This window comes from Vicugna pacos, chromosome 11 (genome assembly GCF_048564905.1).
Source record: "Vicugna pacos chromosome 11, VicPac4, whole genome shotgun sequence".
NCBI classification, from domain to species: Eukaryota; Metazoa; Chordata; class Mammalia; order Artiodactyla; family Camelidae; genus Vicugna; species Vicugna pacos.
Window position 1 is genome coordinate 33,669,427 of NC_132997.1, and position 17,477 is coordinate 33,686,903.

General features: G+C 36.9%; 1 protein-coding gene across 4 annotated transcripts in view; it reads left to right on the plus strand.

Moving 5' to 3' along the window:
• BMS1 (BMS1 ribosome biogenesis factor) overlaps nt 1-16,008 on the plus strand; it is a 44,938-nt gene extending 28,930 nt beyond the window's left edge. For all 4 annotated transcript variants that reach the window (XM_072971064.1, XM_072971062.1, XM_072971065.1 and 1 more), the window contains exons 13-23: nt 547-628; nt 7,840-7,913; nt 8,569-8,745; nt 9,530-9,718; nt 9,809-9,989; nt 10,193-10,251; nt 11,026-11,148; nt 12,093-12,240; nt 12,587-12,762; nt 14,951-15,112; nt 15,647-16,008. In XM_072971064.1, coding sequence (XP_072827165.1) covers nt 547-628; nt 7,840-7,913; nt 8,569-8,745; nt 9,530-9,718; nt 9,809-9,989; nt 10,193-10,251; nt 11,026-11,148; nt 12,093-12,240; nt 12,587-12,762; nt 14,951-15,112; nt 15,647-15,877 — 1,602 coding nt within the window. In that variant the 3' untranslated portion in view covers nt 15,878-16,008. The remainder of the gene's footprint in view (nt 1-546; nt 629-7,839; nt 7,914-8,568; nt 8,746-9,529; nt 9,719-9,808; nt 9,990-10,192; nt 10,252-11,025; nt 11,149-12,092; nt 12,241-12,586; nt 12,763-14,950; nt 15,113-15,646) is intronic.
• The last annotated feature ends 1,469 nt before the right edge of the window (nt 16,009-17,477 follow it).

Consider the following 17,477-nt stretch of genomic DNA (forward strand, 5'->3'; position numbering starts at 1 on the left):
GGCAGTGAGTGACAAGTGCTGTCTTAGGTCAGGTTCCCCAGGAAACACTCTGAAACAGAGAGTTGTGTACAAGTTTTAGTCTATATTTGAGAGATGCGCCCAATGTCCACTTCATGTGTATATTGGATGATCTGGCAGATCTGGAACTGGGAACCTCATCAGTACTCTTTGCACTATTGTGCTCATATGAGACGTATTGTCTTTGTCAGAATATTATCATTGGCTACAGGAATTAAGTTTTCAAACAGCCGTGATAAGTCTGAAGTAACAAATTAGTTAATATCTGTTTGTTTACCCATGAAGTCAGTGGGCTAATCGTATTTTCCCTATCCACTGGTTAATGCTATGATATTTATGTTTTTATCCCTGTTGTTACACCATCTACATCAAGATAGAGCTATTTCATAGGGCCATCTGGAATGAGAATGTCCATAGAAGTGTCTCGAAAAGTATGTAAAGGGAAGCTATCACCTTCTGTTTCTCAATAGCAGTTATTTTGTTGAATGATTGGAACCTGTCAACTAAGTGCTGACTTTTCTGTATAAGGTTATGAACAGTATCAGAGATTGCTTCGTGACTGGGAAGTGGGAAGAGGATAAAGATGCAGCCAAGATATTAGCAGAAGATGGTAAGTAAAGGGCTGTATTTTTCAGAGAAGACTGCCTTCTCTATATCTTATTTTCTTTCATATCTTTAGTAGTCAAGTTGAAAATAATAGTCATTTGTGAAATGCCTTGGGGAACTCTGACAGCAGTAATAGTCTAGTTCCTCCTTTCATAACGATCTTATTTTCTCCCTCTGTTTAATGGACTTACTAGATATGGGCATTGAAGAAAAGTGGAAAGCTTTCCATGAATTTTATCATGCATTTGTTAAAAATAGTCATTCTTATATGTGTGGCGTGATTAGATTAGGTTAAGCATTTTGACAAGTAAGCATATATATGTAAAGGCTTCCTTAGAAACATTTTCAGTTTCTTCTATGATCGTTGGTCAAATCATTGGTTTTCTTCTAGTGTTGGTTGTAGTTTTTGTGTTTATATTTTAACATTTTCCTGAGCTATTCTTCATAATATTTTCTGACAAGATTTTTCACTGAAATTTTGAATTTATAATGGAATAAAGCTCTCATCTATTATTTACATGTTCTCAATTCTAACATCATTCCTTTTTTCTTTTTTCTTTTTTTCTTTTTAGTTAGATTTGCAAGTTACCTATTTTGTTAGATCCATAACATTCGGATTTATTTTTTATTCTCCCATTTTTCTTATGATTAAAAAATTAACAAGGTCTTATTTTTCCTTTTACTTGTATTCGTTAGTTGTGGGATTAGAAACAGAGTTTTTTCATTTTGTTTTTAAGGAAAACACTTTTAAAATAAGATACAGCTTAATCTTCAACTTACTGTATTTTCTTAATTATTATACTTGTATCCATCACACAAAACAAGAATCAGAACATTTCTGTCACCCCCAAAATGTTTGCCTGTGCCCTTTGCAGTCAACACCCAACCCCTACCTCAGGCAGCCACTCTGGGATTTCTGTCACTATAGATTTATCTTGCCTGATCTTGGAACTCATACAAATGTAATCTGACAGTATGTATTCTTTAGTGTCTAGGTTCTTCCCCTCAACATAATGCTTTACTTTTTAATAAATCAACCTTGTTGAGACATATTTTACATACAATTAAATATACTTGTTTTAAGAGTATAGTTTGGCTAGTTTGGACAATTGTATATACTCATGTAGCACCACTACAATCAAGAAAAAAAGAATTTCCATCACAACAGAAAGCACCCGCAGGCCCCTTTGCAGTCAGTCCCTACTCCCAGTCACACCAGGCCCGAGGAAACCAGTGGTCTGCTTTCTGTCCCTAAAGGTTAGTTTTGGCTTTTCTAGAATTATATGAGAAAATGTACTCTCTTGTCTGTAGATGCTTTTACTTAACATACTGTCTTTGAGATTCATTCAGATTATAGTTTGTTTCTTCTTACTGCTGAGTAAGTATTCTGTTCCACAGATGTGCCACAGTTGTTGATCCAAACCATGTGCACTACTGCTCTCACCAAAGCCCCACCTCCAAACCACCATTAACAGCCCAGCTCTTCCCTTTTCCCTCCCTGCTCTCCCAGGCTGTCTTTGAACTAGCTTGGGAAGTCTACCCTGCTGTCCCCAGGAGGTCTCATTATGTGCATCATAACTCTTTACATACCCTTTGGATTCATGCGTGTATCATCTGTCTCAGTATCCAAGCCAAATTTTCCCGAGTTCTTCCTGTCTCTACAGGTTGATCACAAAGTAAACCGCCCCACAGTTCTTCAAAGAGAACTCCAGCACTTGATGACAGTTTCAGTGCACGTCCTAGTGGGTGTAAAATACTGTCTCATTGTGATTTTAATTTATAACTCCCTGATGACTAATGACATTGTCTTTTTGTGTGCTTATTGGCCAATTTAATATCTTCCTTTATGAGACCTCCATTTAAGTGTTTTGTCTATTTATTTTAAAGAAATAAGTTTATGATAGTTTATATTTAGAGAAAAATTGTGAATATAAGAGTTCCCATATACTTCGCACACAGTTTGCCCTATTAATATCTTACATCTGTATGGTATGTTTGTTAATGAACAGGATGCTAACAGAATCTTAAATCTCTGCCAGTTTGAGCACCTTTTTTGTATGTTAAAGGCCATTTATATTTCCTTCCATGAACTGTCTTTCAGTATGCTTTGCCCATATTTCTGTTCGGTTATTGTTGATATTTTTTCTTACTTATTTATAAGAATTTTTTTATGTATAAGAGAAATTAGTCTTTTGTGATATGAGGTCATTTACCCCCCTCATTTATCATTTGTATTTTAATTTTTTGATTCTTTTATGTGGAATTTTTTTTTGATGAAGTTAAATTTATGTTTTGCCTTAAATGGCTTTGGGATTTGTCTTATACTTAAAAAGTTCTTTAAAAAAAGATACATATATTTATATATATATAAAATATATATATCTTTATATACATATATAAAGAAAATAATTTCTCATTGTTTCTTCCAGTACTTCCTGATTTCCATTTTCTTTTTACATTTAAATCACTGATTCATCTAGTACTTATTTTAGTATGAGTTGTGAGGCATAGATACAGTTTTTTCCAGGTGGTCACAGGTTCTTTTGAATACTATTTATTCTTTTCTCAACTGAATAAAATGCCCCTGTGTTTTTTCCTTTTCTAAAATTTCTTTTTCTTTCTCTTTTTTTTAATTTTGGGGCAGGTGGGTAATTAGGTTTATTTATTTATTTTGATGGAGGTACTGGGGATTGAACCCAGGACCTCGTGCATGCTTAAGCACATGCTCTACCACTGAGCTATACCCTCCCTGCTACCAAATGCCCTTTTTGTCATATTCTTAATTGATAGATATAGAAATCATTTTCTGGACTTTTCTAGTCTGTCACTGATTTCTGTTGGTCCATTCAGTATTGCTATGTTTAAAACCCTTATATAGCTTCAGAGTATGTTACTAAGACACCAGTTACTAAAACTGGCATGGCTGGTTCCTGTCTCTCCCTGTCTGTGCTGTATTTTTTAGAATTCTTCTGACTATTCTCTCTTACTTATTTCTCCATAGGAACTTAAGAATCAGTTTTCTGTTTCCAAAAGAAAGTGTGGTAGATTCATGTCTTTTTTTAGGAGCAGTATTGAGGTTTAATGGATGTACAGTAAACTGTGCATATTTAAAGTGTACATTTTGATAAGCTTTGACATTCATATACTATCACCACAATCAAGATAATGAACATATTTGTCACCTTAAAAATTTCCTCATGCCACTTGTTATCCCTCCCTCCTGTCCTCTCCTTGTCACCAAGTAACCACTCTTCTGCTTTCTGTCACTATACAAGAATTTGTACCCTAATTTTATATAAATGGAATCATATAGCATGCACTCTTCTCTGTCTAACTTATTTTACTCAGCATAATTATTTTGAGATTCATCCATGCTGTTGCATTTTCGTTCCTTTTTATTGCTAAGTAGTTAATTTCTTTTTATTGGTGAGTAGTATTCCATTGTATAATGCACAACAGTTTGTTTTTTTGTTCACCTGTTGATGGACATTTATGTTATTTCCAGTTTTGGGCTATTACAAGTAAAGCTACTGTGAACATTCTCGTACAGGTCTTTGTATGAACAACTGCTTTCATTTCTCTTCGGTATATATCTCAGAGTGGATTAAATGGATCAGATGGTTGATGCATTTTCAATTTTTAAAGAAATAACTAAGTGTTTTCCTTCATGGTTGTACTATTTTGCATTGCCACTAGCACTTTATGAGACTTCCAGTTGCTCCACATTCTTGCCAGTACTTGATAAGGCTGGTCTTTTGAATTTTAGACATTCTTTTAGGTTTAGAGTGGTATCTCATTTTATTTTCTTAATGTCCAAGATACTGAGCTTTTTTTTCGTGTGCTTATTTGCCATCTGTTTCTTCTTCAGTGAAGTGTCTGTCAGATCTTTTGCACATTATTTTAATTTGGTTGTCTTCTTAATGAATTTTAATTTTTAACATATTTTTGATACAAGTCCTTTATCACATGCAGTTTGCAATTATTTTTCCCCAAGGTATGGCAAAGACCATCAAATATGATCTGTGAATAAAGACAGTTTTACTTCTGTGCTATCTGGATGACTTATTCTTCTTGCCTTACCTTAGTACATTGGCGTAAACTTCCAGTACAGTGTTGATTAGAGGTGTTCAAAATAGACACTATACGTATTGTAATATCATACCTGCTGATACTAACATCTCACCACTTTGAGTAACATGTGGAAAACTTTCTATATCTTCCCACTTAAAAATTTTTTTTAAATTATATAAGTTACAGATGTACAGTGTAGTGATTCACAATTTTTACAGGTTATACTCCATTTATAGTTATTATAAAATATTGGTTATATTCCCCATGTTGTACAGTATATCCTTACAGCTTATTTTGTACCTAATAGTTTGTATCCTACCCTATATTACCCCGCCTTCCCTCTTCCCACTGGTCGTCACTAGTTTGTTCTTTGTATCTGTGAGTCTGTTTGTTACATTCATTAATTTGTTGTATTTTCCTCACTTTTAAATACCATTGGCTTCAGTATTAGATGGTGGTATAATTTTTTTTTAATCATGATTTTAGAAATTAATAAGAAGACAGTCTGTTCTCTGTATCCATATTTCTGGTCTTTTTTTTTTTTTTAACGATTCCAGATTTCTCCTTTAATAATTTCCTTTCTGCTTAAGAGCTTTCTTTAGCCATTTTTTTAAGGGTAATTATGCTAGCTACAAATTCCTGTAGTTTTCCTTCATCTGAGAATGTCTCTGTTTCCTCCATTTCTGAAGAGTAGTTTCACTGGATATAGAATTTGGAGCTGACAGTTGTTTTCCTTCAGCACTTGAAAAATAATGCCATTTCCTTCTGGCCTCCAGGATTTCAGAGGACACACAGGCTGTCATTTTAAAAGTGTGCCCCTAGAGGTAATCTATCATTTCTTTCTGGCTGCTTTCAAGATTAAAAAAAATTTTTTTTTTAGTTTTCAGAAGTTTGAGTGGTGTAAATTTCATTGGGTTTACTCTGAGATTTACTCAGCTTCTTGAATCTGTAAGTTTATGTCTTTCACCAAATTTGAGGTTCTTCAGTCATTATTTCTTTCAGCCCCAGATTCCTCATAAGACTCTGATGATAGAAGTGTGTGGATCTTTTGTTTCTGTCCCACAGGTCCATGAGGCTCTGTTCATTTGTTTTTAGGCTGTTATCTCTACATTGTTCAGACTGAATGAATTCTATTATGTGGCCTCAAGTTTTCTGATTTTATCCTCTGTCTTCTCTACTCTTACTATTGAGTCCATCTACCCAGTTGTTTGTTTCTGTTACTGTGTTTTTTAGTTCTATAATTGCTACTTGGTTCTTCAGTTTGTTGCTGAGGTTTTTAAGTTTTTGGTTCTAGCCATAAGATTTTTTGTTGCTTGTTGAAGCTTTTTTTTTTTTTGGCTTTTATAATTTTATTTATAATGGCTGCTTTAAGATACTAGTCAGATAGTTCCAACATCTGATTCATTTCAGTGTTGTTTTCACTTGTCTTTTCACATTCAAATGATAATTTTCCTGGTTCTGGGTATGACAGGTGAATTTTTACAGTATCCACACATTTTGTTTGGAGACTCTGGGTCCTATGTAATTTTTAAATTTTAGTAGGTAGTCATCCTGTTTAGGTTTAGTGTGCAGGTCCTGGTCTGCTTCGTGGGCTGTGGTTCCAGTGACAGTTTAGTTTCAGAGCCTTTGTGGTGCTGTTTTGGTCTGCTTGGTTTAACTGGTGCTGCTGGTCCCTGCTGGTGCTTTCTGAGGGAGCAGAGGAGTTTCCCCAGGCTGGGCCATCTGTGTAGCTTTCCTTCATCACTTACTGTCAGTGGGATGCCCGATCCATCCCCCTTGCCAGTGCTGCTTGATTTACCTGGATTGCTGATGAGATCTGGTTCAATCTGAGGCAAGAATGAACCTATCTGGGCTGCCTTCTGTTGCTAGCTTGGGACTTGAGAGACACTGGTCCTGAGTTGCCTTTCTGTGAATTGTGATGTAATAAGATACAGGCCACTGTGTCATTCCTCTGGTCCTGGGGTCCCTCACCAGCCCATCCTTGCCTTTCCACCTTTCAGATTGCTCCTTTGGTTATCTCATGCTCTTGCATTATTTCTGGAGTTGATGGTTATACATAGTCAGGAAGAACAGAGGAAAGTATGCCTATACCATCTTTCCCAGACTAGAAATCCTTGGTGGTTAATTTTCATTGCAACTGTGTAAAAGAGAGAATTAGAATGTTCATGATACTGAATCTCTCTTTCCAAACACATGTACTCTTTATTTGTTCAGTAGATAATATTAATAATGCCTCCTTCATTATTGGGTTGTGTTGAAGAGTGTAGTTAAGGCATGTAAAGTTCTTAGAGCAGTGCCTGGTATGTGAAGCACTCAAAAGCATTAGCTATGTTATTCCATGTGTTCTTTAAAGCATATTAAAGCTCTTACATTTTTAAAAATAAAGTTTCAGCACATTTATTTTTAGGCTTATTCCTAAATATTTTACCCTGTTTTGTTTTTATTACAAATGAAATATTCCCATCTTTTCTGTCTCCTTTGGTTCTTTGGCTCTTCTTTATATGAAAATGTTTTGATATCCTTGTAAATGTCCCCTCCCAGAGTTTTGACTTGGTTATTTCTTTCAAGGGTAGGATCCATGACTAAACTTAGGGCTCCAAAAACAATGAATGAGCTCTTCTTATGGGCTAGGCAGTTTTGGATATTACTGTTACTCTAAATGCTGTGTTTTATGTAATCCAAGATTTTCCTTAGGTGTGTCACATGGTTGTGCTGTTTTGATCTTACTGTTGAGGCTTTCATATGTGCTGTTTTCTCATGCCATGGCTTCTCAAGTCACTCTTTGAACTGTCGGTTTGGGGACTCACATGCAGGGCCATACATGCCACCTCTGTGTGCATCTCTGCTACAGAGTGTCCATCACATATACTGGAAAAATAGCTTTTGCCTAAATGGGATTTTGAAGTAAAGTATGGAAAAGTAGATTGGGTCCATTTACTTAACAGAAACAGGTGATGGAATGCCAACAATTTAACAAGAAAAAGAAGCCTGTGTAAGTGCAGGATTCTTCCGGAGTGTGTAGAAATAAGAGCAGTAAAAATGAAGTCTGAGATGCAGAACATGCAGTCCACCTGGTGCTGGGTGGCGCTGAAGTGTCATGTGCAGACCTCACTTACAGGTGTCATTTGGGTGTTCTTTTCCCAGAGGAGCTCTATGGCGACTTTGAAGACCTGGAAACAGGGGACGTGCACAAGGGAAAATCAGGCCCGGATACCCAGGTATGACTTGGCCATGGCCAGCCGTCAGCCACTGGTCCTTGATCTTTGGTCAGAATGATCTGCAACAGGCTCATGTTGAGAAACATAGATCTTACTTGTTATCTGTAGATTACGACTGGATGGATTTCTTCCTAATAATAAGGAGGGTGGGAAAAGATCAAAAGTTCTTGGCTTATTTGTTATTCTTGATCTTTTGAGTAATACTTGCTACCTCTTCTTGTTGTGATTCTTCAATCATTGACAGTTTTAGCTCCTGGGTCACTGTCTTCCTCTCCACTATTCCTTTTGCCATCATTCTACTCTTCTTAAATTTAAATGCCATTTAGAAAAAACTGATTCCCTGTTCTAATATTTCTTTAGAACAGTATCTGGAAGCATCTGGGTTGGGGGCACTTGCTGTTATTTTTATTCATGTTTGGCATTCCCAGCCGTATTAAGGAATGGCAGATTAATTGTAGTGCAGATGTCTAAATGTCTCTTGTTGCAGTACATGTTATTTAGATCCCAAGGTTGCATTTTATTTTGTTTGTTTTATTTTCATGAAGATCATAACTAAGATTTTTGCAGCTCAAATAGAACTTCTAAAATCTGCCTTAATGTTTAAAGAAAAGGTCTCCACAAATTTTTACGAAATTTTCTCTTCTGGAAATTTAAGACTGATGACACAGAGGAAGAAGTTAAAGAAGAAATTGACCCCAGCGCAGAGGAAAGTGCCAAGAAAAAGCATTTGGATAAAAAGAGAAAATTGAAAGAGATGTTTGATGCAGAATATGATGAAGGAGAAAGCACATACTTCGATGATCTTAAAGGAGAAATGCAGAAACAAGCACAGGTGAGAAAACTCAGTTTCTATCAGCCTCACTTCAGGGCTGTAATCGTGGTGCGGATACGTAGCTTTGTTTAGGTCTCTGCTGGGCCTCTTGTTTGGACTCCTAGGTTGAGATGCAGATGAGTGTGTTTATTCACGCAGTCATCTAATTGTTTCTCCAGTTAGACGTTCATCAGAAAAATATCTGTCTATTTTGTATGAAGCGTTAAGTGTTGAGGAAGCACAAGTAGCTGAGACATAGCCACCATTTTTGAGGATCTCACAGTGTAGTGATTTGAGGCAGTGTGTTTGTTTCCTTGCAAGCATTGCCTTAGTTTTCTGCCTAATGCTCCCTGGAAAAACATAAGAAAATCGTGAATGGGTATGTGAGTCTTGGCCTGTGTGACTTCTGTATACACCAGGGCTCTTTGGGGAAGGTTTTCTGAAAAATTCAGCTTGGTCAGAGTTATTGGGTGATGAAAGGAGAAAAGGTGTGAAATAATTGGAGAGTAAGAAAAGTTTAGATGGGGAAGTTGAACACTGTTTGCCAGCCAGCATTAAGGGCTGCTTTCAGAGTTGTTTATATTCGCTATACTATACCTTGAAGCAACAGAGAAAACAGTTGGGACATATCCTGAACAAATTATGAAGATAAAAGATAAAAGATTTAATTAGAGTGAAGCCTAAATAATTCTGTACTTGGTTCTGTTATTTGGAAATTGCTCATTTTTTTAAATGTTAATCTTACATTTATTAAAGATAATAGCATGATGGGTTTTTCATTGTTTTTTTCCCCTCTCATATGTAGCTTAACCGGGCAGAATTCGAAGATCAAGATGACGAAGCCAGAGTTCAGTATGAAGGTTTTCGACCTGGGATGTATGTCCGAATTGAGATAGAGAATGTCCCCTGTGAATTCGTGCTTAACTTTGACCCCCATTACCCAATTATTTTGGGTGGTTTGGGCAATAGTGAGGGCAATATTGGATATGTACAGGTAGGTGTTCTCTACTGCATGCTTAACAATTGAGGTTCTTTGGACATACTGGCACCAGAAATCTTATTGAAAAATCTTTTCTTCCCTCAGATGCGTCTGAAGAAACATCGTTGGTATAAGAAAATCCTCAAATCTCGAGATCCAATCATTTTTTCTGTAGGCTGGAGGAGGTTTCAGACCATACCACTTTATTATATTGAAGACCACAATGGAAGACAAAGGCTTCTAAAATATACCCCACAGCACATGCATTGTGGAGCAACCTTTTGGGGTAAAAAGGGATTAGAATCAACTTGTGTGTAGGTTCATTTAAACCTTTTAGACTTTATCATTATAGTTTTGTTTTTCTCCTTTCATAAATCCCAATTCATAAGATTTTTCTCTTTCTTTGGATTGGAGTATATATATAAAACAGAATCCAAAATTGTGATTCACTGTATTTCTTTTTTTTTTTTTTTTTCTGTTTTCTTTAAGGTCCTATCACTCCACAGGGTACTGGGTTCTTGGCAATACAGTCTGTCAGTGGCATGATGGTAACTATCCTGGATGTTTTATTTTACAGATTGTGTTTGAGAAGTATGTCTTGAATATGCAATGTGTACCTGAAACTTTAAGTTGAAAATTACTCATTTTAGTAGTTATAGTATACTTCTCTTTGCTCTGAATTTTCCTATATTTTTGAAAGTAAGGTGTGGGGATGGAGAAGAGGGAAGTCGAAGAATCATAATGATACTGGTGACATTTTATGTTTTTATGATTTTATAGACATATTTTTCTAAAAATGTTTAAGCAGTGCTTACTATGATCTAAGCACTCTACTAGATTCTGGGATGCATCGGATACCATACCTTAATGCTTGACATAAGACTACACCCTATTAATGCTGGTTTAGCAAATTATGTTCACACAACCTTCATTTGACCAACCAGAGCAAGTTTTATTGGCTGATTTAACAGAAAAGAAAACAGATAAGGAGCAAATGGAATCCGCAGTGAATGTCCAAAATATAATTTCTCAAACATTGTAATCAAATTTTCATATCCTTTCATTCATTCATCATTGTGAAACTGTGTTACCATGAAATCACACTCAGGAAAATACTCAAGATATCATTAGTTTTGGCTTATGTGTATTATAGTTTCAGATAGGTTTTATTAAAATACTGTTTTTCGTGTTCAGATATTCTTGTTTTTTCTTAGGTGATTGTAAATGATGTGCTGTTTGGTAATTTATTGCATCACAGAGAAATGTAGTTTTTTTCTTGTTGATATTATTCCTGTATTCAAATTTTGGGGATTTCTTTTTAGCCTGATTTCCGGATAGCTGCCACAGGAGTTGTTCTTGATCTGGATAAATCTATAAAAATTGTGAAGAAATTAAAGCTAACTGGTTTTCCATATAAAATTTTCAAGAACACTTCATTCATTAAGGTCTGTATATCTGTATATTCACATATTTATAAATGTATATATTGTTAAAGGAGGAGTGAAATACTTCTAATGTAGGTCTAAAATATAGGTCTGATGTTTTCAGAAAAGTATTTGAAATCTTTAATAAATTTGGTCTTTGATATTTTTAGTTTACTTTTTTATATTGGTCTCTGTTACTTAAATATGCTTGGAAGTCTTAAGATGAAGTAAGATAGAGATATTATATATTGAGGCTATTACTTCCATATGAGACTATGACAGAGCTAATATTGAAAATATGTTATTTCATTCACTGGATTTTGTCTCCTACCTTTTTGGCTTGTGTTAAGAGGGGAAAAAATCAGGTTTGTCAAACAGATCAGTAGAAAAATAAGACAAAGCAGTTCACAAAGTACTTGTTGACAGGGTACAGAGATATGGACACGCTGTTATGCAGTATAACATGGGAGGGTAGTTTGAGCAACATTTGTTGAAAATTTCATAGTGGAGAGTGTTTCTATTAAAAACACAGAGTTAAGATGATCATAAAATGTTCCTGTAACACAAGGTGATACTGTCATCAGCGTTTATCTGACTGTGTTGGTTTTCTGAGCATGTGCACGTAAGTAATAGGATATGAGCTGTAGTCCAGCCCTGTGAGATGACAGCAAAGGCCATCTAGACCAGTTCAGTCCAGTAAATATCTTTTAGATCTTCTCTTTGACGAAGATAGCATTGAGCATGTTAATGAGCCCACAGTCTTGATCCATGTTATTTCAGGGAAAATAGAGTTGTATTTCTTTTGACGTAGTAATTCCACTTTTGGAGGAAAAATACATTTTGATTATTTTATCACCCTTCAATGAATTATATTTTGTTTTTTAACCAAGAGTATATTTATGAACTAAGAAGTAAAATGCCTGACTTCATGTGTATGTCCTTTTTTTTAAAATGTGTACTTGTAGGGAATGTTTAATTCTGCCTTGGAAGTGGCCAAGTTTGAAGGCGCCGTGATTCGAACTGTCAGTGGAATAAGGGGACAGATCAAGAAGGCTCTCCGGACTCCAGAAGGAGCTTTCCGGGCCACCTTTGAAGATAAATTGCTGATGAGTGGTAAATACCCTTTGTGGTGTGTTCAAAACAGCGTGTTACCATTCACTGTTGATTTCTAGCCAGTGTGAATTATAGGTGGTGGTTTAGGTCTTTAGAAGCAGGAGGCAGCTGTAGCTGTCCCCAGTTGGAGCATCTTGTGCAGTGTGCCAAGTCACACTGCCTGGAGCCATGTGATTCACACCCATTGACAGTTTTGTGCTATTCGAGAGTAGTTCACTTGTGAAGTTTCTTCAAATACCGTGCAACCAGCTAGAGGAGTCTGGAGTGAATATTTTGTTCTTTTGTTTAATGAGATAGATAAGAATCTTCTTTTGAAAATGTTAATGTAAATTTCCTCTCTTTCCAGATATCGTCTTCATGAGAACTTGGTATCCTGTCTCCGTTCCAGCCTTCTATAACCCAGTCACATCTTTGTTGAAACCAATTGGTGAGAAAGATACCTGGTCAGGAATGCGGACAACTGGTCAACTCCGGCTCGCCCATGGCATCAAACTGAAGCCCAACAAGGATTCTCTGTATAAGGTACAGTTACACATGTACTCTGTAGATGGGTGTCATCCAGAGGCTTTGTGTGTAATGTTTTTTGTGGTTTGAATTTTTAAGTGGAAAGCCTTACACTGACTTTGAATGAACATGTTGTTCATTCATAAGAGTACTTTTGGAAGGAACACAGGACAAGTGGTAATAGTGGTTTTCTGTGGGTTGGAAAGGAGACAAACTCCTTTCACTGTATACAGCTCTTTTCAAGTATTTCTTTTCCCACCATATACATATATTGCTTTTTAAAAACATTAATGTGCTAATTCTTTTTTTTTTAATTGAAATATAGTTGATTTACAGTGTTGTGTTAGCTTCTGGTGTACAGCATAGTAATTCATATGTATATATGTAATTGTGCTAATTCTTTTTGAGGCAATGTGAGGGTTTTGTGGGGGAAATTTTAATAAACTTTTTATTGAGATGTTAACATACATACAGAAAAGTACACAAATCATAAGTGTGTACAGCTCCATGAATTTTAACACACCTAAGTTGCCATCGCCTGAATCAAGCAGAGAATTATCACGACAGCAGATGCCCCACTTGTGACCTCTCTCAGTCACTACCGCACCTCCACCTCCACCTCCACCTCAAAGAGAGCCACTTTCCCAACTCCTGACATGTAAATTCATTCCGCCTGTTCTTGACTTTTATAAATTAGGGCATATACCATTTTGCCTAGTTTCTTTCCTTCAGTATTACGAGATTCATCCATGTTCTTGTATACAGCAGGCATTTATTTGTTGTTACTGTTGAGTAGAATTTCATTACATGAGTGACAGTTTATCCATTGATGGGCAGTATTTCTAATTTTGGACTATTATAAATGCTGCCTTGAACACTTGAATGCAGCTTGTTTGCTATGCATGTGCACACATTTCTGCTGCATAGCTCCCCACGGGGGCGGGGGGGCGGGTTGCCAGGTTACAGGGAACGTGTGTTCAGCATCAGTGTGTGTATTCTGAACTCATACCAGGTTAGACTCTAACAGCTGCTCAGAGTTCTCTTCTTCCATATCTTTTCCAGGGATTGGCCTCACCGGTATTTTTTAATTCTAAGTTCTCAGCACCTGTCTGGATTTCCATTTTCATTCACATTTTGGTCTCTGAGAACTTTCAATATTTTGGTCACAGGTTAACAATGCATTTGAAAAGACTTGTTTGTGTTATTGCAGGATGTTTAATTGTTTTGCAATAAGAGAGTAGTTCGGGGTATTGGTCTGCCATTCTGCTAGAAACAGAAGTTTTCCAGGCATTAGTTTTTCTATAAAATAGTTAATAAAATTTGAATCATGTTGCCATGAATTTCTCTTAAAATACATTTTAGGATGGTCATACCTGTTGTCCAGTCTGTGGTGCTTACTCTTTTTCTGAGAAGATTTCTCTGGTTTCTTTCATTCTAAAGCATTTTGGTTTCTTAGAATATTGAATATTGTTGTGGGTGATGTCTTTAATAATAAATGTAAAGACATAGGAAAATATTCTCTACAGAGTTGTCAATCTTGGTAAAGGCCTAGGGCAAAAGTTTCAACTTATTAACTATTTCTGAGGCAGTTAAAAATATTGGTCATTTCAATTTAAGCATAGAATTTGGTTAGCTTGAAAATTGAATGTAGAGAGAGTTTTGCCTTCCTTTGTTGTTTAAATCTCACTTTTCTCAACCAGCCTTCTAGTAGAAACAGAATAAAGTTAAACTTCTTAATGAGAATCAGAGATGTGGACACTTTGGCTGCTCATTGGAGGAAGAACTATGTCCTTAAATCCAGAGAGGTTGATAGTCAAGATGAAGAGCTAGATGATGATTATTAGGCTAGAAAAAAATATCTCAATGCCCCAAAGATGAAGCCTGAATTTTCCATTAAAAGAAACTTTGGATCTTCTCATTTGCTCTGTTGAGACCCTGCTGTCCATAATGTAGAAATGGATACAGTTGGTTTCTTGGAAGAATTGTAAATACGTATGTTGTTTGTTTTGCCTGGAGCTGTGTGTGCCCATTGAGCCGACTTTTATTTGATGGATGATTGAGTCGCCATTTCTGATGGTCAGCAAACTCTGGTGTTACTGATCTTGTGGAAAAAGTCAATCCATTGAGAAGAGTTTATGCAAGTTTTAAATGCACATAGATCATAATTTAAATATGTCACAGTCTTTGTTTTATTTTTCTTTTTCAGCCAATCATGAGGCAAAAGAAACATTTTAATTCACTCCACATTCCGAAAGCCTTGCAGAAGGCCCTGCCTTTTAAGAACAAGCCCAAAACCCAAGGAAAGGCAGGCAAGATTCCGAAGGACAGACGGAGACCAGCCGTCATACGGGAGCCTCATGAAAGGAAGGTACTGTCGACCAGTGGCTTCCAGCACGTGGCATTTAGATGTGAAAATAATGCTTTTAGTAACACACTTGGCATTTCTACTGCATTCTTATTTTTCATCAGAAAAGGATAGGAGCCAGACTTATTCGAGGCACTTGATCTGGAAGTTAGAGGAAAGGGCAGAGTTCATTTCTCTTCTTTGGTTTAGTCATGCTCTGCCTTATGCATTTTAATGGAGAGTAACAGGCACACAGCTGGCAAATCACTCTGTCTTCTTTGTACGTCACATCCACAGAGTGATCAACAAAGGTGGTTTTGTGGTGAAGGCCACTATAAAAATACTTTGCTTAATAAATATGCTTCTCCTTATATTCCAAGCAAGTTAAAATTTCCTAGTTCAAGATAAATTTTCACTAGGTTAATATTCATTTGGCTCATGAACTGACTCTAGTTTTGATATGGTCAGCTGAGGTGTTTAGGCCTCCTGAAATTTAGAAGGAAAGCGCGCTGTAACCGGAGGAATATTCTGATGCTCACTGGATTGTATCCTTGATAGATCCTTGCGTTGCTGGATGCTCTGAGTACAGTGCACAGTCAGAAGATGAAGAAAGCCAAGGAGCAACAGCATCTACAGAACAAAGAACACTTCAAAATGAAGCAGAAGGAGGAAGAGGAGAAACTGAAGCGACAGAAGGACCTCAGGAAGAAGGTCTTCCGAATTCAGGGTCAGAAAGAAAGAAGAAATCAGAAGTCCAGCCTGAAGGGGCCCAAGGAGCAGTTGAAGTGAGCTCCAGACAGACAGGCTAGTTTGAATCTGCACTGATGAATGGTTTCATATATTGTAGTACTTGTAAATAACAAGTCAGGGGGTTGGAGCCTAAAAACGACCTCTTTGTTGGGTATAACGCCCAGACTGTGCCTTTGAGAGGAGAAATGGCAGGACGCCTGTTCATTCTCAACATCTAGGTTATGTCAACATAAAGCAATATAATTTATGGTTCTCTAGATCCTCTCACATTCCTCTTACCTGTCTTAGTTTAATCTTGTGCTACAAAAATATCATTAAAATATTTTCTTGTTAATTTTGGCTTAGTAGTTTTCATTAGGGATGAATGCTTGATAATTGTTTATTCTGCCGCCTTCCTGATGAGTCTTCCAGAAGGGAAAAAATATTAACTTGAATCCTCAGCTTTAAGGTAAAATTTTAGAGAAAGATATATAGTTATTTTTGTTTTTTTGTCTGTCATATGTTATATTCTCTGATCATTGACCCTCATGGGCATTGGCCATCTTATTTCACATGTTTTGCATGACAGTGTAACAGCTAGAACAGTAAGCACTGTTTTAATGTTTTAGACCGGGGATGACGTCTGTGGAGGCAGGAATGCTGCCTGAAGCTCAGGTCGATACACTGTCTGGGCCTAAAATGCACTCGTGATAGACATCAGCACCTACCTGGGAGTGGCTGGAATCATCTAGGAAGGGATCAAGATGAAATACAGCCAGGTCTTAGTCCAGCATTCTTTCCCATAGTTCAGTATCTTCATGTTCCTCAAAGAAGATCACTGAGTGCAACCCACATATGCCGACCAGCACCCGAGAAGCTCAAGTGATCCTGCTGAGATGTTCACTTGACTAAAAGCCGAGCAGGTCCAGCTAAGCAAGGCTGTGCACAGAAACCAAATATGTGACATGAACAGAGAGGGCAACTTGTCTTTCCCAATGCCTTAGACTACCACGCGCAGACTTGACTACCCCGGTGCTAAGTGCAAGGAGGGTCTGGGCTCATTGTGGCGTAACTCTGGGCAAGCTCCTGAGCATCTTTTGAGGTTCAGCTTTCTTATCTGTAATACGGGGACTGATAGACCAGTCTTGCAGTTTGTGAGGATTTAATGAGGCTAAATGCAATGTGACTGGTACAGAACAGATTTTTAAATTTTTTTATTTCCCTTTCTGGTCCCATTTTGAAAAGTTGTATGAGTCTGAATCTTAACATTTATATAGACTTTAACACATACCTGAATATTCAAGTAACCACCACCACCGTCAAGATACTCAACAGTCCCGTCTCTCCAGAGCATTCCCTCATGCTATGTAGCCCAAGCCTTCCCCTCCCCCAAGCCCCACTAACTACTGTCATGTTGATTTCATCGCCACAGCTTTGTCATTTCAAGAATGTCATGTAAGTAGAACAGTACAGCATGTAATCTTTTGAAACTGGCATCATGTCTTTGAGATTTCATCCCAATTGTCCTCTGTGTCAGTGATGTGTCTCTTTTGATTGCTAAATAGTAACCAGCTGTACAGAGAGACCACAGTTGATTATCCATTCACCAATGGACTGGCATTATGGTTGTTTCCAGTTTTTGGCAATTATGAATATAACT